General features: G+C 41.7%; 1 protein-coding gene across 1 annotated transcript in view; it reads right to left on the reverse strand.

The window, feature by feature from the left end:
* The window catches only part of Su(tpl) (Suppressor of Triplolethal), a 122,782-nt gene extending 101,914 nt beyond the window's left edge, over positions 1–20,868 (reverse strand). The window contains exon 1 of the mRNA XM_076375323.1: positions 20,727–20,868. Coding sequence (XP_076231438.1) covers positions 20,727–20,858 — 132 coding nt within the window. The 5' untranslated portion in view covers positions 20,859–20,868. The remainder of the gene's footprint in view (positions 1–20,726) is intronic.
* Positions 20,869–21,083: the final 215 nt, after the last annotated feature.

A 21,083-nucleotide genomic window follows, 5' to 3' on the forward strand; every position in this document is an offset into this window, starting at 1 on the left:
ACGCTGCCTATCGATAATAAGGTTTATTGCCGAGTAGTGATGTCGAGGACGGCGCGATCCTTGTCAGCAGAATCGATTATTGTTTCGCGCGATTAATCACCTCGAGGCTACGAGCTTTCTTCGAATCCGCTGAGGAGATGAACTTGAAGCGACGTGATTGTGTCATTAATCAGTTTTGATTGGGTAGATGGTGAGGTCGTTTTTAGAATATGGTATTAATGGAATTTGGGAGGAGTAATAATGTGAGAGATATTTTTAAATACGTTTCTTTGTGATGTCAATTTTTCGCAGGTGGAATTATAGCGATCAAGGGACCTTGTAAAGAAATCGCTTTTGCTTTTATTGCTTTTGAAATATTGAAGTACATAGATATAGTTCACGATGGGTGTGACGCAATATCTATTAATACGTAGATGCTCAGATAAACGAACCTTTTACTTTTGCACGCAATGTTAAGCAGGAACAATTTCAATCTGATATATTTTTATCGGGTGATCTGAGTAAATTAGCAAAACTCTTTTAAAAAGAGTCAATAATTATCTTCTATATACAGAAAGGATATACCTAAATAATTCTGGGTTCCACGGCGACCTCACGAACTAAAGTTATCTAATCTGATCAGTGTTTATTGTGAACGTCGAGGGTTGCTTTCCCCTTATCGTATTCCACAAACTGTTCCATTTTAGCTGTCAGGTCTGGGATAAAGAATTGCATTTGTTCCTGAACGACTTTTCTCCTCATTATAGGTTCGTTCAATTTCAACAAAACAAACTGTGTACGTAACTGTATTTCATATTAGGCTACATTATCTTAATTGACAATTAAGAGTAACCGCCATTTGTGGAAACTCAGAAAGTGCACTTAAGGGAGCTTTGTATGCTTTCTGTTAGCTTGTGAAAAGATTTAAAGATTTGAAAATTTGAAAAGTGGAATACTTGAATATTTGAAAATTCGAATGTTTAAATATTTGAAAATTCGAATGTTTAAATATTTGAAAATTCGAATGTTTAAATATTTGAAAATTCAAATATTTAAATATTTGAAAATTCAAATGTTTAAATATTTGAAAATTCGAATGCTTAAATATTTGAAAATTCAAATGTTTAAATATTTGAAAATTTGAAAGCTTCTCAATCTACATAAGAATACACCAAATTTCTGGTTTCCTCAACTTACAAGTTACAGTAGACACATAGGATGATCAGTTTATCAGAAAACCCTGAGAGTGTTGACAGCACTCATTATAATCGCTATTAGAATTTCCCATTAAAGGGTATCCAGTTAAACTAACCATCCTATACAGTTCTAAAAAATGTAAACGCAGCATGCTTCAAGTTCACCTTCAATTATACCATCACAATATAAACCCAAATTACGTCAATAAAAGCCCACAAGCACAAGCTTCGAAAAGAGCCCCTCCCCCAAGCACCCAGCGAGGACAATAGAATTTTCGTTCTCGCCTCGGTGAACGAGTTCCCCTGTTATCGCATCAGCGGATCGCGGCGCATCGTGGAACGTAACGAACTTTCTTCCGGCGTGGAAAAATGCTAAGTGAACGGTCAGCTGCATGGACGTTGGTCTCGGTATTAGAGGCAACGACAGAAACCGTGACTTTCCTTCGACGGGGTCTCGGGCCTCGCCGCGTAAATCATCTCAGAGATTTCTTCGAGCATGTCCGACCTGTTTCCATCGAAAGCCGGAAGCGCGGATCGAGCGCGGGGAGGGGAAACATCTCTGTTCCGCGTCTGATTACGAAGAAACGAAAGAACAGATTCCAACGAGGAATACATACGTATTCGCGATTCCAGCGCGATTCAGAGGCGAGGAGCGAACAAGTTGCATCCGCTCGCGGAGACAGATTGTATAAGAGAGTGGCAATTAAGCGCTAATAGAGTCTTTCTCTGCGGACGATCGTCTAATGGCTTAATTTTACCGCGAACCGTACAATGCGCCATTTTTACGTAATCGCGCGTTTTCCGATGTGGCTGGCAAGCCACACCAGGGAAATCGCCTCGGTCTGTCGACTAACTAGTTGCTGATCGAGAGAAATTTTCGAGGATTCTTTAGTGCGTTGTTCACGCTTAAGGAATGGCGAGCGTGAAATTCCGCCTCTGACAGATACGCGGGGGTACTGACGGGTGTTTCCTTTTGAAAACTGACCACTGGGTATTAGGATTAAGTACCACTGATTGAGGTTAGAAACTGATAAGTGTCTTAGGAAATAGAGAATGGAAGAGTTACGGTGGTCTGGGTAGAAGACTCGTTATTGAAGCATCAAGATTGAGTGGTGAATATCGAGAGTATTAATTAAGTAGCGATAGTTAACCTTGGAATCTATGCATAAATCGTGCATCTCATAACCATATTAATTATGAGATTATAATCGTGGAATCTCGGGTAATCTTATGGCTTCATTCGAGGAAAGTGATGCCATGAATGCCAAGTAATGATTATGAAAAGTTGAATATTCGAAGAGTCAAATATTTGAAAATTTCCGCGCCGAGGAAATAAATACTGTGAAGAGACCCTATTACCCAGAATTAACAAAGGTTTTAATATTCGGTACACATGAAAAAGCTTTCAATAATCGTGAATATTTGTATATACTCCACCTTATTGACCGCATTTGAAAGGTAGGTACTCTGCATTGCGGTGCATATTTCTGTAATCAATATACCTACTCTATATTCCATCGAACTCAAAATTTATTAAACTAACTCTTAATTACTTTCTTACACACCCCCACCTGCCAAACGAGCAATAATTTAACTAAATAAAGTGCTCACAAAGTTCAAGCTACCGCAACAAAATATGAAAACACTCTTTACAGACAATAATCAACTACAAAATAACTTCTGTCTGAAATGGAAACGAGACATCTCGCTATTGTTACTCGGGAGTTCAAAATAAAACCTAAATTGCTGGTCACCGATTAGGGTCAAGATTGTCCGCCGCTCGCAACAACGAAATCTATACTCCTTTCACGAATGTAGGTCGCCGTGGTTGATTCCGGTAATTAAAAGTAGACCCGGTAATTCGATAATCCGGATACATACGGGGAATCAGTACACGGCTGCGCGGGACGACAGTGCCTAAGTGAATTACCAAAGGCAATGCAAAGCCGATACTAATCCGGGGTTACGCGCCAAATTTTATTACTGTTAGCCGAAGGGACGACCGAGCAGCCCTAAATGCAGCTAATGATACCGTCTCTTTAATTAGTTTTTCGAAAATTGGCTCGTCATTCAACACCCTGGTAAACAGTCTCTATAATGGAGCCATTGCAACGTGGTAGAACATAAAGTCCTTTAATTAAATACTCTTTAAGGTGCGAAAACGCTAGTGTCAAGTCACGTGAGTTTATGTTACATACTATAGTAAATCCATGTGAGCTGTGATTCTTCCTCTGTTTTAGACCTATTTTGTTATAATATAAAACAAGTTTGCTATAATATATGACGTGATTTTACGTGACGTGATAATAGTGTTCGCACCTTTATTCACATTGGATACAAATTTTGAGAAATACTGTCATTAGTCATGTGTACAGAGATCATTTGTAGATTGGTTCAGAGTCTGCAAGTCTGCTAACCCCATATGTATATGTATAAGGCTATATAGGGCATTGGAACTGCGTGCTGAAGGCAGGGTGGAAGGATGGAGATATATGGGATGTATATAGCTTCATCTCTTTTGCGACTGCTTGAGCGTAATGAGCATGAGTCCTGAAAGGATAGAGATATATGGGATTTATATAGCACTATGTCTTTTATATATCCTGAAGTGTAATGCGCATGCGTCAGGCAGGTAACGAAAAGAGACATACATCTGACGTTGCCTTCATTGGCCCCTCATTGAAAGTATATCCAATGCCTCATATAGTCTTATAGATATATGACTAATCCTATAGTACTTCTTGAGTCCTCAGATACAAAGTTGGTAGTACTAGCTGCAGTAATTCAGAGTGCAGAGACAAGTACAGTAAAGCGGAAGAAGAAGATTACCAGGAAGCTGATAGCGAAAGTAAAGATGAACTTGAGAAATAACGCGGTGCAAGGAAATGGTAGAAAATAAAATATCTTGATGGCCTGGTTGCTTGTGTTTAGAAAATGCTGGAGACTTGGAAATGGGTTAATGAATTCAAGAGGGTAAGAATAATTTAATATATTGAAGTAGGTTTTTGGAGGAACTTTGAGAAGTTATGGCTAGCCTGAAAGTGAACGTTGAGTAGCTATTTCACTATGCAAAATCAACGATCTCGCGGAATTACAGATTAGAAATTCGATCTATCGGAAGCGATAACTAATATAACTGGCTCATGAAAAGCTGGCATGAGTCTCTATACTAGAACAGGACAATCCATGAATTACTTCCTGTATTTAAAATCTTAATGACGAGCTTATATGTCTCACTGTGCTGAGTAAACGACAGTAGTATAGCTGGAATATACAGTCTCATGAATGAACTCTATTTCAACCTGAACACATAAACAACTCACAAAGCAGGGGATATTTTAAAGACCTCTACGAACTTTCTGAAAGGTACAGAATATTCGTACCTCAGAATCTATTGTTTTCTACAACATAAATCTGCATTATATCCACCATTAGTCGCAACAGTGTATCCACCAGTTTAAGCCACTCGAGTAAATTGCTCAAAAAATTCACCTAAATGCACAATTTCATGCACACTCTTCCATGCTTCCGATGAACTATAATTTCCAAGGAATTTTCAAGGAATCTCTAATTATTCAAGGCATTAGACTTTTCTTCACCAGCGTAGAAAATCGCGAAATCGTCGAAGCTAGCCAACCGCTAGTTTCTAAACGATCTTAATCAGAAAGATTATTAAAAACCACTGAGCAAGCGAACGATAACATCAGGATTACATGATTTTAAAGCTAATCGGTTAATGAGCACACATCATTTTTCATATCCGGGGCTGGGCTCTACGAGAAAACTATTGAATATGAAAAATAATTGAAGTAAGAGGTAAAAGTATTCCGCTGACATTCCTAAGGGGAAAGAGAAGCAGGAAAATTTCATGTCACAATAAATGAATATCACAGTATATCTAGAAGAAAATTTCCATTTCAAAATAAAGATTGTCATATTTTGATCCCCAATTTATAAAACACATCTTACTTTTTTCTTGAAATTTTAATTCTAGATCTATTCAAATGGAAAAACACAAAATATCACCTATAATATTAAATATGAGTAACTAATTAACTACTGAGAACATTCTAGCATGATTTACAGTTTTCCCCATCGCTGTACTTCGACGGAGGGCACGGTCAACGTCAATAGAAGACAAATGGAATTCCCCAGGGTTGTCGAACAATTTAGCCGCCGAATATCCCCTTGTTAAACGCTCCTTCCTCTTTCAACGCGCCTCGCCTAATTACCACGTCGCTGGCTTAGGTTCGCGAGCGACGGTCACGTAACTCTAGCTGGCTAGTGTTACATGAAAACGGCTCGATAATTATGCCTCGTCGCGGGAAACGAGTGGACGCGACGCGTCCGATAAAGACGCTGAACCGTGGAGGGAGAGTGTAACGACCATGGTATCGGCAGATAATGATAGCTCGATTAATAACGTCGTCTTCTAACGCGTGCCAATTAAACCTCTTAATCACTGGCACTTCAAATGATCGTGGCATCCAAGTTCGAGTTTCCTGCTTCATTATTTCGACGATATTTAATTTTCTAGGTTGATTATCGCTTGTGTTGACAAAGAAGCGGTGAAAAATATGATAGATAATTCTGAACTAAGGGACACTTCGATATCATCGATGAGGAAGAAATTTTCTTGTTAAGAAGAGACTCCATCGAAGGAATCATAGGATGGATCATTGAAAGAATTGAGTAGCAGATACATCAGGAATTGTCGAACGAGGTCTCAGCGCATACTAGCGAATAGATGGCTATCGGGTATCTCAGTTGACGTAGGCTTTTATAGACAAGCGATGCCTAAGGAGTTTAACCTGAATCTCGTCAAGTGGCTATGCCAAACAGCGATCTACTGCGCACTCAAGAATATTCTCCATCCAAGTGCAGCTTATTGCCTAGGTAATCTCTTCGAACACAGTTCCTCGCAAACAAAACTACAAAACACAGTCGCTACAAAACCCAATTGAATCAGCGGATCCGTAATTGTATAAGCAGTCTGATAACATTAATTCAGCACAGTGAAAGGCTGCTTAAACTCATGATCCGCGGAGCATGCTCAACTGAGATTCTCCGCTTCTTCTTCTTTTTTTTATTTCGAATTTCACTCTTCCACAGGCAGTTTTTTCTCCACTCGTGATCTTTAAGGTGCAGCCGAGCAAGGAGTCTCTGCACAAGTGCAACGGCCTTGAGACGAACTCTCACGGCACCCGGCGTCCTTAGAGAGAAAGGACGTCTCGGAGGCCTTCCTCGGAGAAAGCATTTGCTCGCCGAATAACTGCACGGGAGGCTCGCCGACGCAGCTATCGCCGGGTATTAATGACATTTTCCCTTCACCGATCCTTTTTAATGCGCTCCCTGATCGAGAGACATCCGCCGCCGGACCGTAACTCTCCCGTCGATCGCTGCTTTCGATCGGCCGTCCTCTACTCGCTTCCTGCAATCGATTATCCGATTTCCGTCCCGTTACCTCCTGTCGCCGCGATACTTTCGCTTATTGCCAATCCCCGCGACGATTCACGGCGAATCGTCGAATCGTTTCGACTGTTGCGCTCTGGGGCATTGTGTTCTAGGGCATTGTGCGTCCACTTGCATCCGATTTGCATTTCATTCGAGGGTCGTGTGGGAGGGATGAGCTTGGGGATTAGAGCTGGTAGAGGAGCTGGTTGAAGGTTTGGATTTTGGAGCTTTTGAGCCACGTGGTTTTGGGTGGTTGGTATGCTGGAGACTCATGACCTGTATGTGGGTCAGGGTAATTCTAGCGGTGACTTCTGATTTGTGGTGCTGTTTCTGTTAGGTTTTAGTTAAAGTTCTGATGAGATGATATGTACAGCTTATTAATGATGATATATTCTGTTGATTTTTCTCACTTCATGGTTTTAGTAATTTTGATTTAAATATACAGATTTAGTGATCCTTCCTAAATTCATGTGAGTCACATTACATGTGTGTTACATTATGATGACTTCATATATTGACAAATGTTTAAATCGATAGTTAATAAAAATATATAAAATTTTATTTAATTTTCTTACTTCAAACAAACAGAGGAACAAGAAGATGACCCTTAGTCAATTTATCAGACTACGAATGTTGCTAAACTTGTAAATATTAGACCTTATCAAAGAATTAAATTAATTGAACCCCGTTTCTTCCCTGACGACCTAAACCATAAAAAATCAATTTCCTCAATAAAGTTGAGTTATAAAACTCCCTATTCCCCCCTCGTTCTTCCATTCCTTTCCGCCACGGAAAAGCTGTTTCAAACAAGAATCGGGAAGGTGTCCTGCTCAGATCGTTCCCAAAGGCTGTATCGATTTCCATCGCACGGATATTCTCAGCGGCCCCAAGGACGCGGGGCTAATCTCCCGCTCGCTTGCTCCTGGTGCAGCTGCAGCGGCGCCTCCGCGATGAAGTTTCAATTGCGTTACGGTCCCATCAAACCTCGCCAGATGGAGGCGAACGGATGAAAAACGAGCAAGAACCGAGATAATAGGACGGAAGGAAACGCTCGGTGCCGCGTTGCCAGGGCTGCTATATCGACGTGAATCTCTCGAGTTTCGCGGAACCGACGCTTTGTTTCCTGGGGGAGACGAGGACGAAGAGAGGAGGCAAGCGATAAGAGCCTGTCGTCGCGGGTCTTCGGTGGATTTTACGTGTCGTTGGGCATCTTTCGAGCCACCTGAACGCCTACGATTATTGGCTCGGAACTGAGCAACACCGAGGAGAAAAACGATATGAAGGCAGTGGAAAATGAACTGTTGAGCGAATGGGAGCGAATCTGAAATAACGATACAAGTGGAAAGCTAGCAGCGTTGATTGAAGGCTTCATTACTGGAACCTATCTACTTAATTGGATTACACGCTGGAGCATTTTTATTTTAGGAGTTCTGTTCAATTTGGTGACGCGGTGTAAAAGATGCTTCAATTCTAGATTATAGATGAGAGAATTTTTAGCTTCAACCTAAGATTTATTTTTTTGAGAATTATTAGCAGTCGAAATTATTTCAAATAGATATTTACATAGAAAACTCCTCCAAAAATTCCATCATTTAGAAGACCATTCCCCTTGAACAGTCATTTCCAAACCACAAAATCTTTCACAATTAAATATGTACCATTTCTTTCGAACTCTATCAAAGCTACGATACTCTTTCATAAATAGAATATAGGTATAACCATCGAGGAATGCCTCGAGCTGAAATTCTTATTGCAAACACTAGGAAGAAAGCGATGTCTGGCGAATGGGAAAGATTCTTTCGAGAAATCCGACTTGCGAGCCGGGGTCACTGGAGAAGAAAAAAGCCGCGGCCCCTTTTCCCCGAGGAGAAGCTTTGCAACTGCATTCTTCGACCACGGCACTTGCACCTTTTTTATGGCGCTTTTACGCGCCGACTACGGGGAATTTATAGTCCTGAAGACTATGCAAGTGATACAATGCAACGCGCGTAAATAGTGCGCGCAGACGTCGCGATCCACGGGCAATTTAACGTGGCCCGTGTTCTACTCCCTCAAGCGCTTGTTAAATTTATCGAAACTGCGCCCCAGTGTCACCTGCTGCACAGCGGTGGCCTCCGATTGAGAAATTAGGGAAGAAGCGAAGCTATTCGAGAGAAATATTGCTGAGGATTCTTTTTTAAACTAGTAGCTACTGTTTATGATTAATAATAGCGCAGAGGCTTCGCCATTTCAATGATCTTTCAATTTCTCTGGCAAAATTGTTATCAATTGTCTTATGAGTTTTGAAAGATTCTAGTCTCTAGGTTTATATTTTAGCGAAATATTGCAGAGGATTCTTTTTTAAGCTGTTTGCTACTGCCTATAAATAATGCAACATAGAGGCTTTGCCAATTCGACAATCTTCGTATTTCTTTAGCAGAAATTCAGACATTTCCTTACGAATTTTAATAATTGTAGATTTTGCAGAAAAGTTTTAGAATGTTTTAGGTCTATAAAGAGTCGCGTTCACTGGAATAATTGAGAAAAATTATCTCACGGTTTCATACCTCCCCTTGGTGGATCCCATAAAAACTAGAATCCACGTCAAACATTTTTCCCACCTGATTTCAACGCGCTGACACGAAACAAGGAAAACGCATCAAACTGCAAACGGTTGAATAGAAATTGATGTCTGGCATCTGAGCGAAATAAAAATCACAATGCTGAAGGAAAGATCAAACGCGTGTCCTATTTGGAAGGCCCAGGAAACTCTTTTTTCAGCAGTAAATATTTCAAGCTCACGAATATTTCGCAATGATACACTGTCTTCCCTGTCACGAAGTGGAAATGTTAATTTTGTAGCCATTGTGAACATTCTAAGTAGATGACCATTTAGGAAAAGTTCATTCATCGTTCAAATTTTCCTCTGCTTTTTGCATTTCAGCAAAATTAAGTAAATTTGTATACACGAGAACAATCACGAGGAACGAACACGTGAACCGCTGTACAAATTTCGCTCTCGCAGCCTGGAGAAATCTCTGATTTCTCCCAGTCTCATCGAAATTCGTTCCCAGTGAAAACGTGGCTTGTTGTTCGCCCGAAAAAGCAATTCTCCCGACACGTTCCACGCGAATCCGTTCACGGTTGCTATTATTGCGAATGACTCGGGCTCTGATGTTTGAATTAACGAGCAGGCTTCCTTCGAAAAGGAAACAAAAATATTATTCCTCAGTGCGCAATCGATCATTTTGATGGTCCAGTTTCGCAAGCCACTACGCAATCGATTCAGAAAATATTAATATGCAAGCGTAACGAGGAAAACGAAGAGTTTCTGTTTATTCGAGTTTCTGGGTCTCGTTTTTTAAGGATATCATAACACTGACCACAAAACCACGCGCAAGTTTGCTTTCTATAGGTACATATGTAGAGGATAGAATAGTGAATTGTATCACATGTTAAACAGTGGTGAAAATTAGTTTTTTTTTTAGAGAGATAATATTATACGTGGCATTTTTTGGTGGAAGAGAGCAGATTTTTAAGTTCGAAATTGTGGAAGAGGAACGGTTCAAAAGCTACGTGAAACCGAATAAAATGTGGGTCCAGATGAGGGGAGCGAGCGCTTCGCGGTCCCTACAAAAGAGGGGCCCTTATTTCTCTGTGAATCTCAGATGCACGTGAGAGGAGCAGGTGGACGCAACACCCTACCTAAAGTATCGTTTTGGGCGTTCAGGTAGCACGAACCTGGCCAGCCAGTTTACCATGTGCAGCCGTCTTCGATACGATTTTAAAACTCTATTGGATTCTTTATTCAAAAATACAGAATGATCCAAGCATTTTATCAGAAAACGAGAAACTGAGGAATGGACGAATACTACAAATCAATATCTATAATATATCTATTTATTAAACTGAGCAATATGAATATACGTACTTCTAAAAATTTTCATAGAGTCTAAATAATTCACTCAGGAAACACCCTTCAGAGGTCTATTTCTCTTCATATTGCACCACTAGATGGCTTTGGAATTCTTTATTAAACAACTGAGTATTCACCATCCACCTACCGACTATAAAATCATGTTCATCCGTCTCTACTTTCTTTTACCCTGCCCACACATCACTCTTTCCCTTCCCCAATCCCTCTCCACCTAAAAAGTCCCTTCATCTTCGCCACATCTGCTCCAGATTCTACCTCCTTGGGACTCCTGCGCTACTTCACCACGTATACGAGTTCAAAACCATTCCACGTTTTCCTCCCATTCCCCTTTTTTCTCAGCACCTTCCTCCTCGTGACGTCTGTTTTTCCCTCGTCATCATTTCCAACCTCGTTTCTCCTACTTTCCTCTTTCGCCTGGAGCGTCTTCGTGATCGTGCCCTCCCCTTAGACGAGCGCTTATCAGCCCGATTAGATAATGCGATCCGTCGACGATTGTACATGTACAAAGTGTGAAATTTAATGACACCGCTCGGTAGTGCGCGAACCGGAAATGTAATTACGCGTGTCGGCGTCATTACAACGCGTGTGCGCACGCGTTTCTTCGTAACACGTTAAATCGACGGGCTGCCGAGCGCCGAATGCGTGCAATTTACGCCCGTCGAGATATAAATTGCTCTAGGTGAAAGCAAGCGCTGAGAATGTCAGAAGTCGGGCGTTTTGAAAAATCCTGGCTATGAGTGGGAGGTCTTGTGACTGTTTTCGAAGAGTCGATGTGTTCTTGAATCTGGACTCTAAATGAGTCCTATATTCTAAAGTCCTATACTGCAAAGAAGTCCTATACTCTACAGCAGAAGAATTTTATCGAAACATCCGACAGCAATTTTAATTGTAAATAAATTCCCTAAAATGTTAATGTTTATAATTATATGAATAAAACCTATCACTCACAGTCTAGAGGTGTCGCAGTCAAAGCGTAAAAGAAGACCTTACAAACATCAGAACGTTCCGTTTATTTTCGTTAGCTCCCTCCATCCACTCAGTCCTTCTGAAATTCTTTGTGCGCAACATAGATCAATCGCTTCCACAGATCAAGCAATAATTGTCTCGTTTCACAAGTTTACGACAGAAATTCTTGTCCATCGAATGATAGGAGGAGAATTTTAATTGGATTTTACCACTGATTAGCAACCTCTTTTCTTTTGGTTTGCGAGGTCGATTTCCATCGGCAGCCGTTCGTAACCGCAAACGAGATCGACCAAACGATTTTCCTCGACGTTAATCGTCCGTGCAGATCGACGCTGATTACCCGTAAGTTCGACTGCGTATGATCGCATACATCGTAAGAATTATCGACAGAATCGATCGATCGATCGAAAATAGGCGGAGCGTTAAAAATGAAGGAGGAAAATCGCATACGTTAAACCATCGCTTTCGACGCACAAGATTCACGTTATCCGCCCAAAATTTATGTGCAAACGAAATGAAATAACGCATGTGGAATCGAGGTTGCGATGTTGCGCAATTAAACGATATTAATATATGGAAATTCGACGGGTCACTCTTTGTAATACTGATTTATGTCGCCTTGGGCTACTAAAAGTACGAATAAACAAACTTCAGATAACGAGGATATTATAATAATAAAAAAATAGACATACGTTTTTTTATCCATTAAATTTCGTCTGTTCATCCTACTTTCACATTAAAAAATGAAGTCTATGCAGAATTGTGAGGAGCTTGTCTGAAGAAGACTCTCGCTTTTATCGTTAAAATTACAGACAGGAGGAGCCTCAGAATGCGATGGAAAGGGGCCAAATTAAAAATGGATGAAAAGCGATAGACCACTGAAAGCCCCCAAAGCTACACGATCGGGAAAACGAAGGAAAGAGGGGACGACGGGAAGCACGTGAAAACGCAGCAGACAAATTAGAGAACGTCGCCACGACGAACCCTACGAGACATCTGTTTCCTTGACTACCGACTGACCACCCCCTGCCTCGATTCTACCCACCTCGAATCCAGCCAGCGCAAGCCGCGTTTTCCGGAACGGAGAAACTTAATATAAACAGCGACGAGAAAGGCCGATTTCTATTTCGAGCGACGCGTCGAGGCGTTCCGCGAATCGAATACAGTCGTGAGATGATCGACGACGATAAGATGACAAAAGAAAGAAGACTGGTCTTTTCGAAGCTGACCATCGAAACGACGCGACGTCCGTCGACAAAACGTCGCGCTGCGAAGCTTTCCTCGCGTCTTCGCGACGAAACGTTCGCAGCAGTCGTCGAAACCAACGCTTTCTAAATGTTCCGCTCGTTAAAAATACACGAGCGTTGCTTCTCGCTCAAACGCGTATCGCTCAACGCCGATGCGAGACCAAGAAATCAAGATTGTTAATGCACGTTGGTGAAAATGCCCACCTAAGGTTTTATTGCTCCGAGGAGGTGATCGATACCTTTTTATGAGATTTCTTTGCTGATAGCTAGGCCAATGAGTTGATTGACAACCGTAGGATGATGTACTTTTTTGAATCGAGATTGAGAATTCTACTTTTTTTGTCACTGTGTGTCAAGATGTAGTACCTTCAGATAATTTGTATCATCTTGTGGGTCATTTTATGAAATTCATGTTCTTAAATAAAATAGATTATTTCTCTCACTCAGTTTTACTGTACTCTTGTCGCTAATGTATTAAACAATTGTCAACTTGAGTAATAGGGTATCTTTTACTCAGCTTGGCTATGAAGAATACATCTCAAGAAAAATCCCAAAGGAGTCAAAATCTTCTATAGCTTTCGAAGAACACAAACACGACGCCTCGAACTATCAAGCCCTAGATTCCCATATATTCCTCCTCTACAGTTTTTCTCCATAACTTTTTCTATCAATTACACTTCCCTATAATCGTCCAGAGACGCAATTTCCCGTTCCAATAGCCAGCAGGTTTTTACAGCAGTCGAGCGAACGAAACGTTGCCCCTTAATAGTCCACCATCGAGCAGCGTATATGCCACGACAGTCCAGGACGCCTTAATTCGAATCACGCTCCGAGGCAATACTTATTCTCGGTTTGTAAAATTTCCAGCCGTCGCCGCGCGGCCTGTTCCCCCGGATCGTTATTCAAGTTTCGAGGAACAGCTGTGCTACTCAAAGGGGGCCCCACGCCTCTTTTCTTACGGGGTTATGCCACGTACCCAGGCCGAGGACTGGCCTTTGGGAGAGTCGAGGAGCCCCGGAAGGCCTGCCGCCTGTGAATCTCGCTTCGCTTTTTCAACGACCTGCCCTGCATCTCGTTTAACCCTGCTTTTCCCTCTTTCTCGCTTGCACGAGGGCAAAGAATTCTTTTGGTCCTCGACATAGGACGAATCGATCGGAGGAAACTCTGTGGAACGCTTTGTTAGGAGTTGCTGGAATAATCTGGCTCTGTTGTAAGATAATGAATTGAAGAATGTCAAATAAGGAGTGCTCGAAATTGCTGTTCCTAAAATACATGTGGAACTGTGACTTCTAAAGTAGAACTAAGTTCCACACTTGGCTTCTCTTGTCTGTTACTTTTAACACACCCTGACACGTGGGGGGATTATCAGTAATCCACTAACTGCAGGAAACGATAAGCGTTTTCAAAATAGAACGTCCTTTCCTATCGGCACTAAAAGTATACATGTACTTAACAGGAAAAGGAAGACACGAACTCACGAAGAATAATTTCAAGTAGACAATCGAGACTTTCGAAGCCCTCTGAACGCCATTACACAAATATCTTCACACTTATTTTACCAAAATTTGTAAGTAGATACCTACAGGAAACTCAAATTTATCTATTCTCAAAATACGATTTACCTAGTCATAGTTACACGAATAGTGCACGAGGATTAAAGATCAAAGAAACTTCAACACTTTCTACAGCCCACAAATACTCAGAAAAACCTACTAGACTATATTTATATCGAAGAATATATTCGAATAGCATATTCCACTTATCTACCCCGGAAGCGAAGCCAACCCACGAATGGCAGCCCTACAGGCAATCGAGAAAAGCCTCGAAAGACGCGACAGTATCGCCTCGAGACGCATTCTCGTCCATTGTGTTCGTTCGCATGCAGACATTCGTGTGGAGTCTTGACATTCAAGGTCAGCGTCGTCGTTAACGCACGGCTCCCTGGCCTGAATTACTTGATGGCCGCGCAAAATTGCACCCCTCCTCCCTTGCCCCTGTATCAGTTTGCCCGTGGCGTTGCGCATTTTCCCTGTTCGCATTCGAGAACATAGGTGCGCGACATCAAGCGCGCGCTGCGGGATTATGCAACTGCACAGGAGACAGGGAGATTCGAATGCGCTCGCACGTACCGCGCGAGAGCGTTTCGACGCTTGCTCCACAAACGACGACCTTCCTTATCCCCCCTCTCGAGTTCACACCTGGGGAACCACGTTGCGTTTTATGTGAATTAGAAAGCTCGTGGAAGGTAATACGATTGTTTACAGTTTTCCTTGGGGTATTGGAAATTCTGATGTAAATAAATAATCGTTGTGTTTGGTATCAGGATTCCTCGACGTTCTACATCGATGTAGCTGAGGAAGGATTATTGGTAATTTTATTCGTTACAGACAATTGTTAGTCATTCCTGCGCGAGTTCTTTGAAGAGACAATTGTATGTATGTGGGTAACGTGGAGGTCAAAGTATTATCACAAGGTTAAATATGAGCTGGGGATTTACGGAGTGGAAAACGAGTTTCTGAAGTTTTTCTTTCCGTGGGGACTCACTGCTCGTGTTCTACTGATGTCATTACGGTGATAAATGTAATAAGTGGATATGTAAGAAATGACTGAATTTGTTTAATGAAGTTAGGTCTGGTATGTGCGTGTGAATTATAGAGAAATCATAAGTATTGAGAGTAATGAATTGAAAGAAGAACGTGGTACCGTGAAAGTATCTCATTCATGAATTATTAAAGTGCAAATCTTTAATAGTAGCTAGCTAATGCTGATTTCCTAAGAAGAATGAAGTCCAATAATTAATACAAAAACATGTGCAACTGAAAAGCTAGAAAGAAAATTCAAGTATTACATGTCCCTGTGTAACACTCATTTCCCATAACAATCATATTATACACGCATATAAGTATTACAACTATTCATCATGAATATTCCAAAAGCCAAACATTTCAATGAATTTACAACCTGCTACGCTAATCCACTTGCTTTCTCCCATTTAATGAAACTTTCATTCCACCAAAGATTCTCATAAACAGCCCCGTACCCCAACCAAAATTCATTCTCCACCTTCACCTTCGCGAACCCTGCAAAAGAGGCTCTCGCTCAGCTCGCAGAGCCGCAGAACAAACACCGTAGGCGAATGAAGTCATTTTATCAGCCGATCCTCCAATTACCGTCAAAAGCAGGCTAAACAAAGCTCACTCGACGTTAGCACGTTAGAACAATGCGCATCAACGGTGCAGCGAGCACAAAAGGCGCCATATGCGTCCCAGCCTCGCGTTGACGGATTACGTTAATAGTTGGCGGCGGCGCAACCAGCGCAAAGAAGATCGAATTTGCATCCGAAGAAGCAAATTACACGTCGCGAAAGTTAGATAATCTCTGGCGTAACGACGACTTGAGCGTCCCCCCGCCTTGCCGATGCTTTTTGCCCCCGCGCCGCGGCGGAGGCTCGCGCGGATTGATCGGTTAATTGAGGGACGATTATCGGGAGAAGAGGATTATTTTAACACGCAACCTTTGCCGACGGCACGGTCAAATTACAGCGTTCGCTCGGTCGCAAACGAAATGTTTATCCGCACGAAAGGACACGGGGCTGCGCGACGCAACGCATGGCACCGGGACCCGATTGCGCTCGCCAAGGCATAATGCAACGACTGCTTCTTCGCGTGGAACGAAACAACGCTTTGCAGCATTCCGATCGCAATTTCGCGCGGGTTCCGCGACCTGCAGCCTCTGGTCGTAAAAGGTGCCTCAACATTCGATGATTTAAGTGTGTCAGTACATGTACAGACTCTTGTAAAGAGATTTTAAACAGGGAATTATTAGGTAGATCTTCTGATGCAACTGTTTCAATATACAGTGGATTGGTGTATGAGAAATTGCTGCTTCCAGCGAGGAAATTTGAAGAATAGAATTTTCTCTTATTTGAGTGGGGGAATTATCGTAGACTGTAGAGTGTCTAATAGTACTATGTCTCAACTGCAATTGGGATAATTAATGTTTGAATAGTTTGGGGTATTTGAGATCAGTGAAAGTTCTTACTAATAAATGACATTCGAATAATAGGAAATGCGTTTGTGTAACTTTCAATTTTAAATTATAGTTTCCCGTTTGTAGCTCGATCTTAATATGGTCGAGGCATTGAACTTAACAACAGACATGTTTCTGAGAATCCGTATAAAATCATACTGTATAGCTCGATTATGTAGCATTTGCAAGGAAATTATAGTACATACGTATATGTAGTTGTACATGTTTGCTCGATTACCTTCAGTGACCCCAAATAGTAAACATAGATAAATGGATAAATATCAAGAAACAGCACCAACTTCTATATCATAATCCACAGAAGCTAAACTATTTTCATACCTACTTCAAAATTTCTTTTTAGCTTTTTCATGAAATCTCTCTAAACCTAATGTTTCCACGACACACTTTTTTACTCATTGAATATAGTGACACAATTTCATAGTGTGGTTTTAAAACAACCTGTATGAATATTTTTGGTTTCGATTGTGGTATATATAGGTTGCAAATTTGCTAAAATGCACGTTTTTCTTTAAATTACTGCTATCCCCTTACGCAGCGTCTGCAGAAGAAAAAAGATTCCGCGGATTGCAATGATTCAACACGATTTCTAGCGATCGAACAGCTGGTTTCGCTGAATTGTAAATACAGATTTCCATTCGTTACGATTTCGTTGGATGCGTTGCACTTTTCTCTGTGTAAGTGAATTTGGGTCAAGTGGACCATGATATTGAATCTGTGCGAATATAAGGAACGAATCTAAGGATTAAGTGTGACTTTTTATGTGCTTTGGTTTCGCGAAATGTACTTATCTTTTATACATTTCAGATAGCGTAACGACGTTGTTATTTTAACGTTATTTACACAATGTAGACACGATCCGGCTTGCCAACGGATTTTGTTATTAAATCTGCATTTTATGAACCTACTTTATTTACATTTCGATTATATCTTTCGCGATAAATTGTAACCCCGACTGATTTCGATGAACTAACGACGCCTGTTGTTTTTTGAAAATTCTGGAAATATACTCCCAATAGAAACGCGTATGGTTGAGAATAACTCCACGGAATTTTATTCGCGAAAACTGAATCCATTTTAGTTTTCGTAAAATATGAATATTCTCTGAAATATTTATTTGCATTTCGTGTCACGTTTATTTTACTTCAAGTAATAACTCACTGTTATATTTAGAATTCTCAACGCGTTGGAAAATAAAATATTTGACTGCTATTTTGCTGCATATTCACATAAATAATTTCTTCACAACAATAAAATAAACTTCCACTTCTTCAGTAATTAAAATAAGAATATTAGATATTTTAATGAATAAGAATATTATTTTCTCGTATCAATAAATACCTCTCCAATTTCCTGATATTTTTAACTACTGTATCTAGCGTCGTATCATTTTTCACATCCTACTCTAAAAGTTGTGTAATACCAAGAAACCACTTTCATAACATAAAGATTAGTAAACTACTACATAAAACATATATATGTATATATTCTCAATATCCCACAAACTAACTAAACTAAAAATATCATTTGCTTCTCTAAAAGACGAATCTACATTTCCACACCCCCTGGCCAAGTTTCACCTTCGCTGCACCGCTCGAAATTTCGCGAAAGCATTAAACAATCCCCATATACTCATACGACATCCACGAAAAAGTAGCCATCCAGCAGACCGTGGTGACCTAACCGCGTCCCTAGCAACAAACAGCTGTCCACTCGAGCCGCTGGGTAATTTCCAAAGAGATCCACCGTTCGTAACAATGCCATTTATTAACCCGTTCAATCCAAGACCGTCGAAGCAGACTTCTTACGTCAACGACACACGTACGTCGTGAATCGACCGTCAGTCGAGCAACCGAACCAAGCTGTCCAGTGAACCATATGGAAAGGGAAATTTCACGCTCGTGGCTTGACACGACCGTAAGGTCCCCGTCGTGAAATTTCGTGCACCGGCCGAGGCGCGGCGTCGGTTATTTTCGAAGCTTCACGAATACGAGAGAGAGTACGGCGGTGCGACGACGGGATGTAACGTTCGAAACACGCGGGGGAGTGGGAGGGACAAAAAAAATTCACGATAACCGGTGACCCATACGAAACTCGTGCAGATATTCTCACGTTTTTTTCCGTTCGACCCGAGACATTTCTTTCTCCCTTTCGCTTTGTACCCGTGAAAATAGATCGACGATACCGTATCATCTGCCGTTTATTCGACGAGACGTTTCGGGGGCAGTTGTCTTTTTGTTTAAGAGACGACGAAAAGGCCTGTCTCGCTTGTGTTACTTTTGCTGGGTTTAGGTACTTTTATTCTGAAAATTCACTTTTGCATTAAAGTGATTCAGAAGGCCCAAGAAACACGTGGTTAAGGTTTGATTTTGATATTCTTCATGATTTTGCAGAGACAAATACATGGAGTTAGCTAAAATAGATATTTCTGTCTCTCTTAAGTTGAAAGGATTATAACCTAAAGAGGCTTCAAGTTAAAATAATTTCGAGGAACTAAAGAAATGTCTCGGATACTAAATGTTTATTTAAAGTACTGTATAGAGAGGTTTAATTAACAAAATTCATTGACTATTGAGTAAACAAGCAAAGTTTTCACATAGAATAGATTCGTTTCGAAGCACAATCAGCAGAGTATTGATTAGAAAGCAACTAACCACGCGAGTTGTAAGATAGAAAAAATTCTGTTTATTCTATCGAGAGACTAAATCCATTCATAAATAAGATCTACAACGTTGCATGCACTATTCGGCTTCAATGTTAACGATACATTTTGACGAAAGGCACGCCCCTCGACGACTTTACTTTCGAATCTCGTCCAAGAGGTTAGGTTACACCGTCAGGTGGTGCAATAATCAGCGTATGAAGCGATTTTTCGATAACTTCTACATGATCATGCTCATGCCTCCTTTCAATGAAACAAGATCCGAAGGAACTTCTCTCATCGAGAGCAAACTAAAATCTACGCGTAGGATGAAATTCTATAGATGCTAGTGCCAAACATAACCTCTAAAGGAGAAACCACGAAGCCGTGTCAGTGAAGCGCAGCAGAGTTATTTTCCACGAACAGTGCAGAACCGATGCAAGGAAAAGAAACGACAGGAAAGTCGACTTAGAGAGAAAAAGCGTCGCGATCCCAAAGCAGAATGACTGGGCAGAAGATGATTCATCCATTTTCGCATCGCGCGGAACGCGACTCTCCAATTATTCAGGTTAGGTTATTTCTACGGCGGGGAGCAGGGAAAGCGGGATTTTCGAACGGGCACTGGATCGCTCTGGAAGTCGATCCATCGAGCCAACTGCCTTGTCAGTCCTCTCGTTACGTAATGTCGTTGTCAAACCATACGGACACACCGTGGCGATCGAGACGAGCGAAACAAGTCCACAAGAGGGCCAGCTACGATCATCTTTATTTGAACAGCATCGAATTTTTCCTTGAACCGTGTCTAAGGAGCAAGTAAAACGCGTGGAGCAGTGACCAGCTGCTAACGAGCCAACGTGGCCTCCCGAGCGTGTTCTAGGATCTTTCTCGCGCTGGTTACACCGTAACACACTTATCGCTGTCGCATAATAACGCGAATTTCAATCATAAGGGACAAAGACGATCCTCGCCGATGGCCGCGTTAACGAAATTCCACGCGAAATATGGCGAGCGAGTTGACGATCGAGTATCTCTTTCCTTGGCACGACATTACGACACACACGCGCGTATGCACACACATACAGGCTCACGTACACACGTATGGCCGCTCCGTGACGTGCAGAGGCGCGCACGAACACACAGGCACCCCACACGGACAGGGGCAACGCGCGCGCTCCCCAGCCAGCCACAAAACTCGCGATCTTAGCCTATACGTACGCGCAAAGGGGAGAAAAGGTGGCTGTGGCCGATTGTCGGTAGGATTCGATGCAAGATTTACTCACCCGATTCCTGAGGAAGTCCTCGATGGCACGTTGCGCCGAGTCGGTGAGCTTCACGAAGATCAGGGACTTGTTTTCGTGAAAATTACTGTGCGACGACAAACCATACTGGACACCTGCCACCAGCGCCGCCATTTCTCTGTCTCTCAGCAGCGGCTTCTCTCTCGCACACACGTCCCCCTCGTAAAAGCGCACACAGCTGACGACGTCCTTGTTCGCGAAACCCGAAGCACTTTTCTTCTCCTTCCTCTGGGCTGCTTTTTTTTTTCTTCTCGTCGGTCTGCTTCCTCAGGCCGCGATACGGAAACGTCGCATGCTACATACAGCCGCCTAAGGAGGTGCAACACTTGCGACGACGAC

The sequence above is a fragment of the Calliopsis andreniformis genome, chromosome 3 (assembly GCF_051401765.1).
Source record: "Calliopsis andreniformis isolate RMS-2024a chromosome 3, iyCalAndr_principal, whole genome shotgun sequence".
Taxonomy (NCBI): Eukaryota; Metazoa; Arthropoda; class Insecta; order Hymenoptera; family Andrenidae; genus Calliopsis; species Calliopsis andreniformis.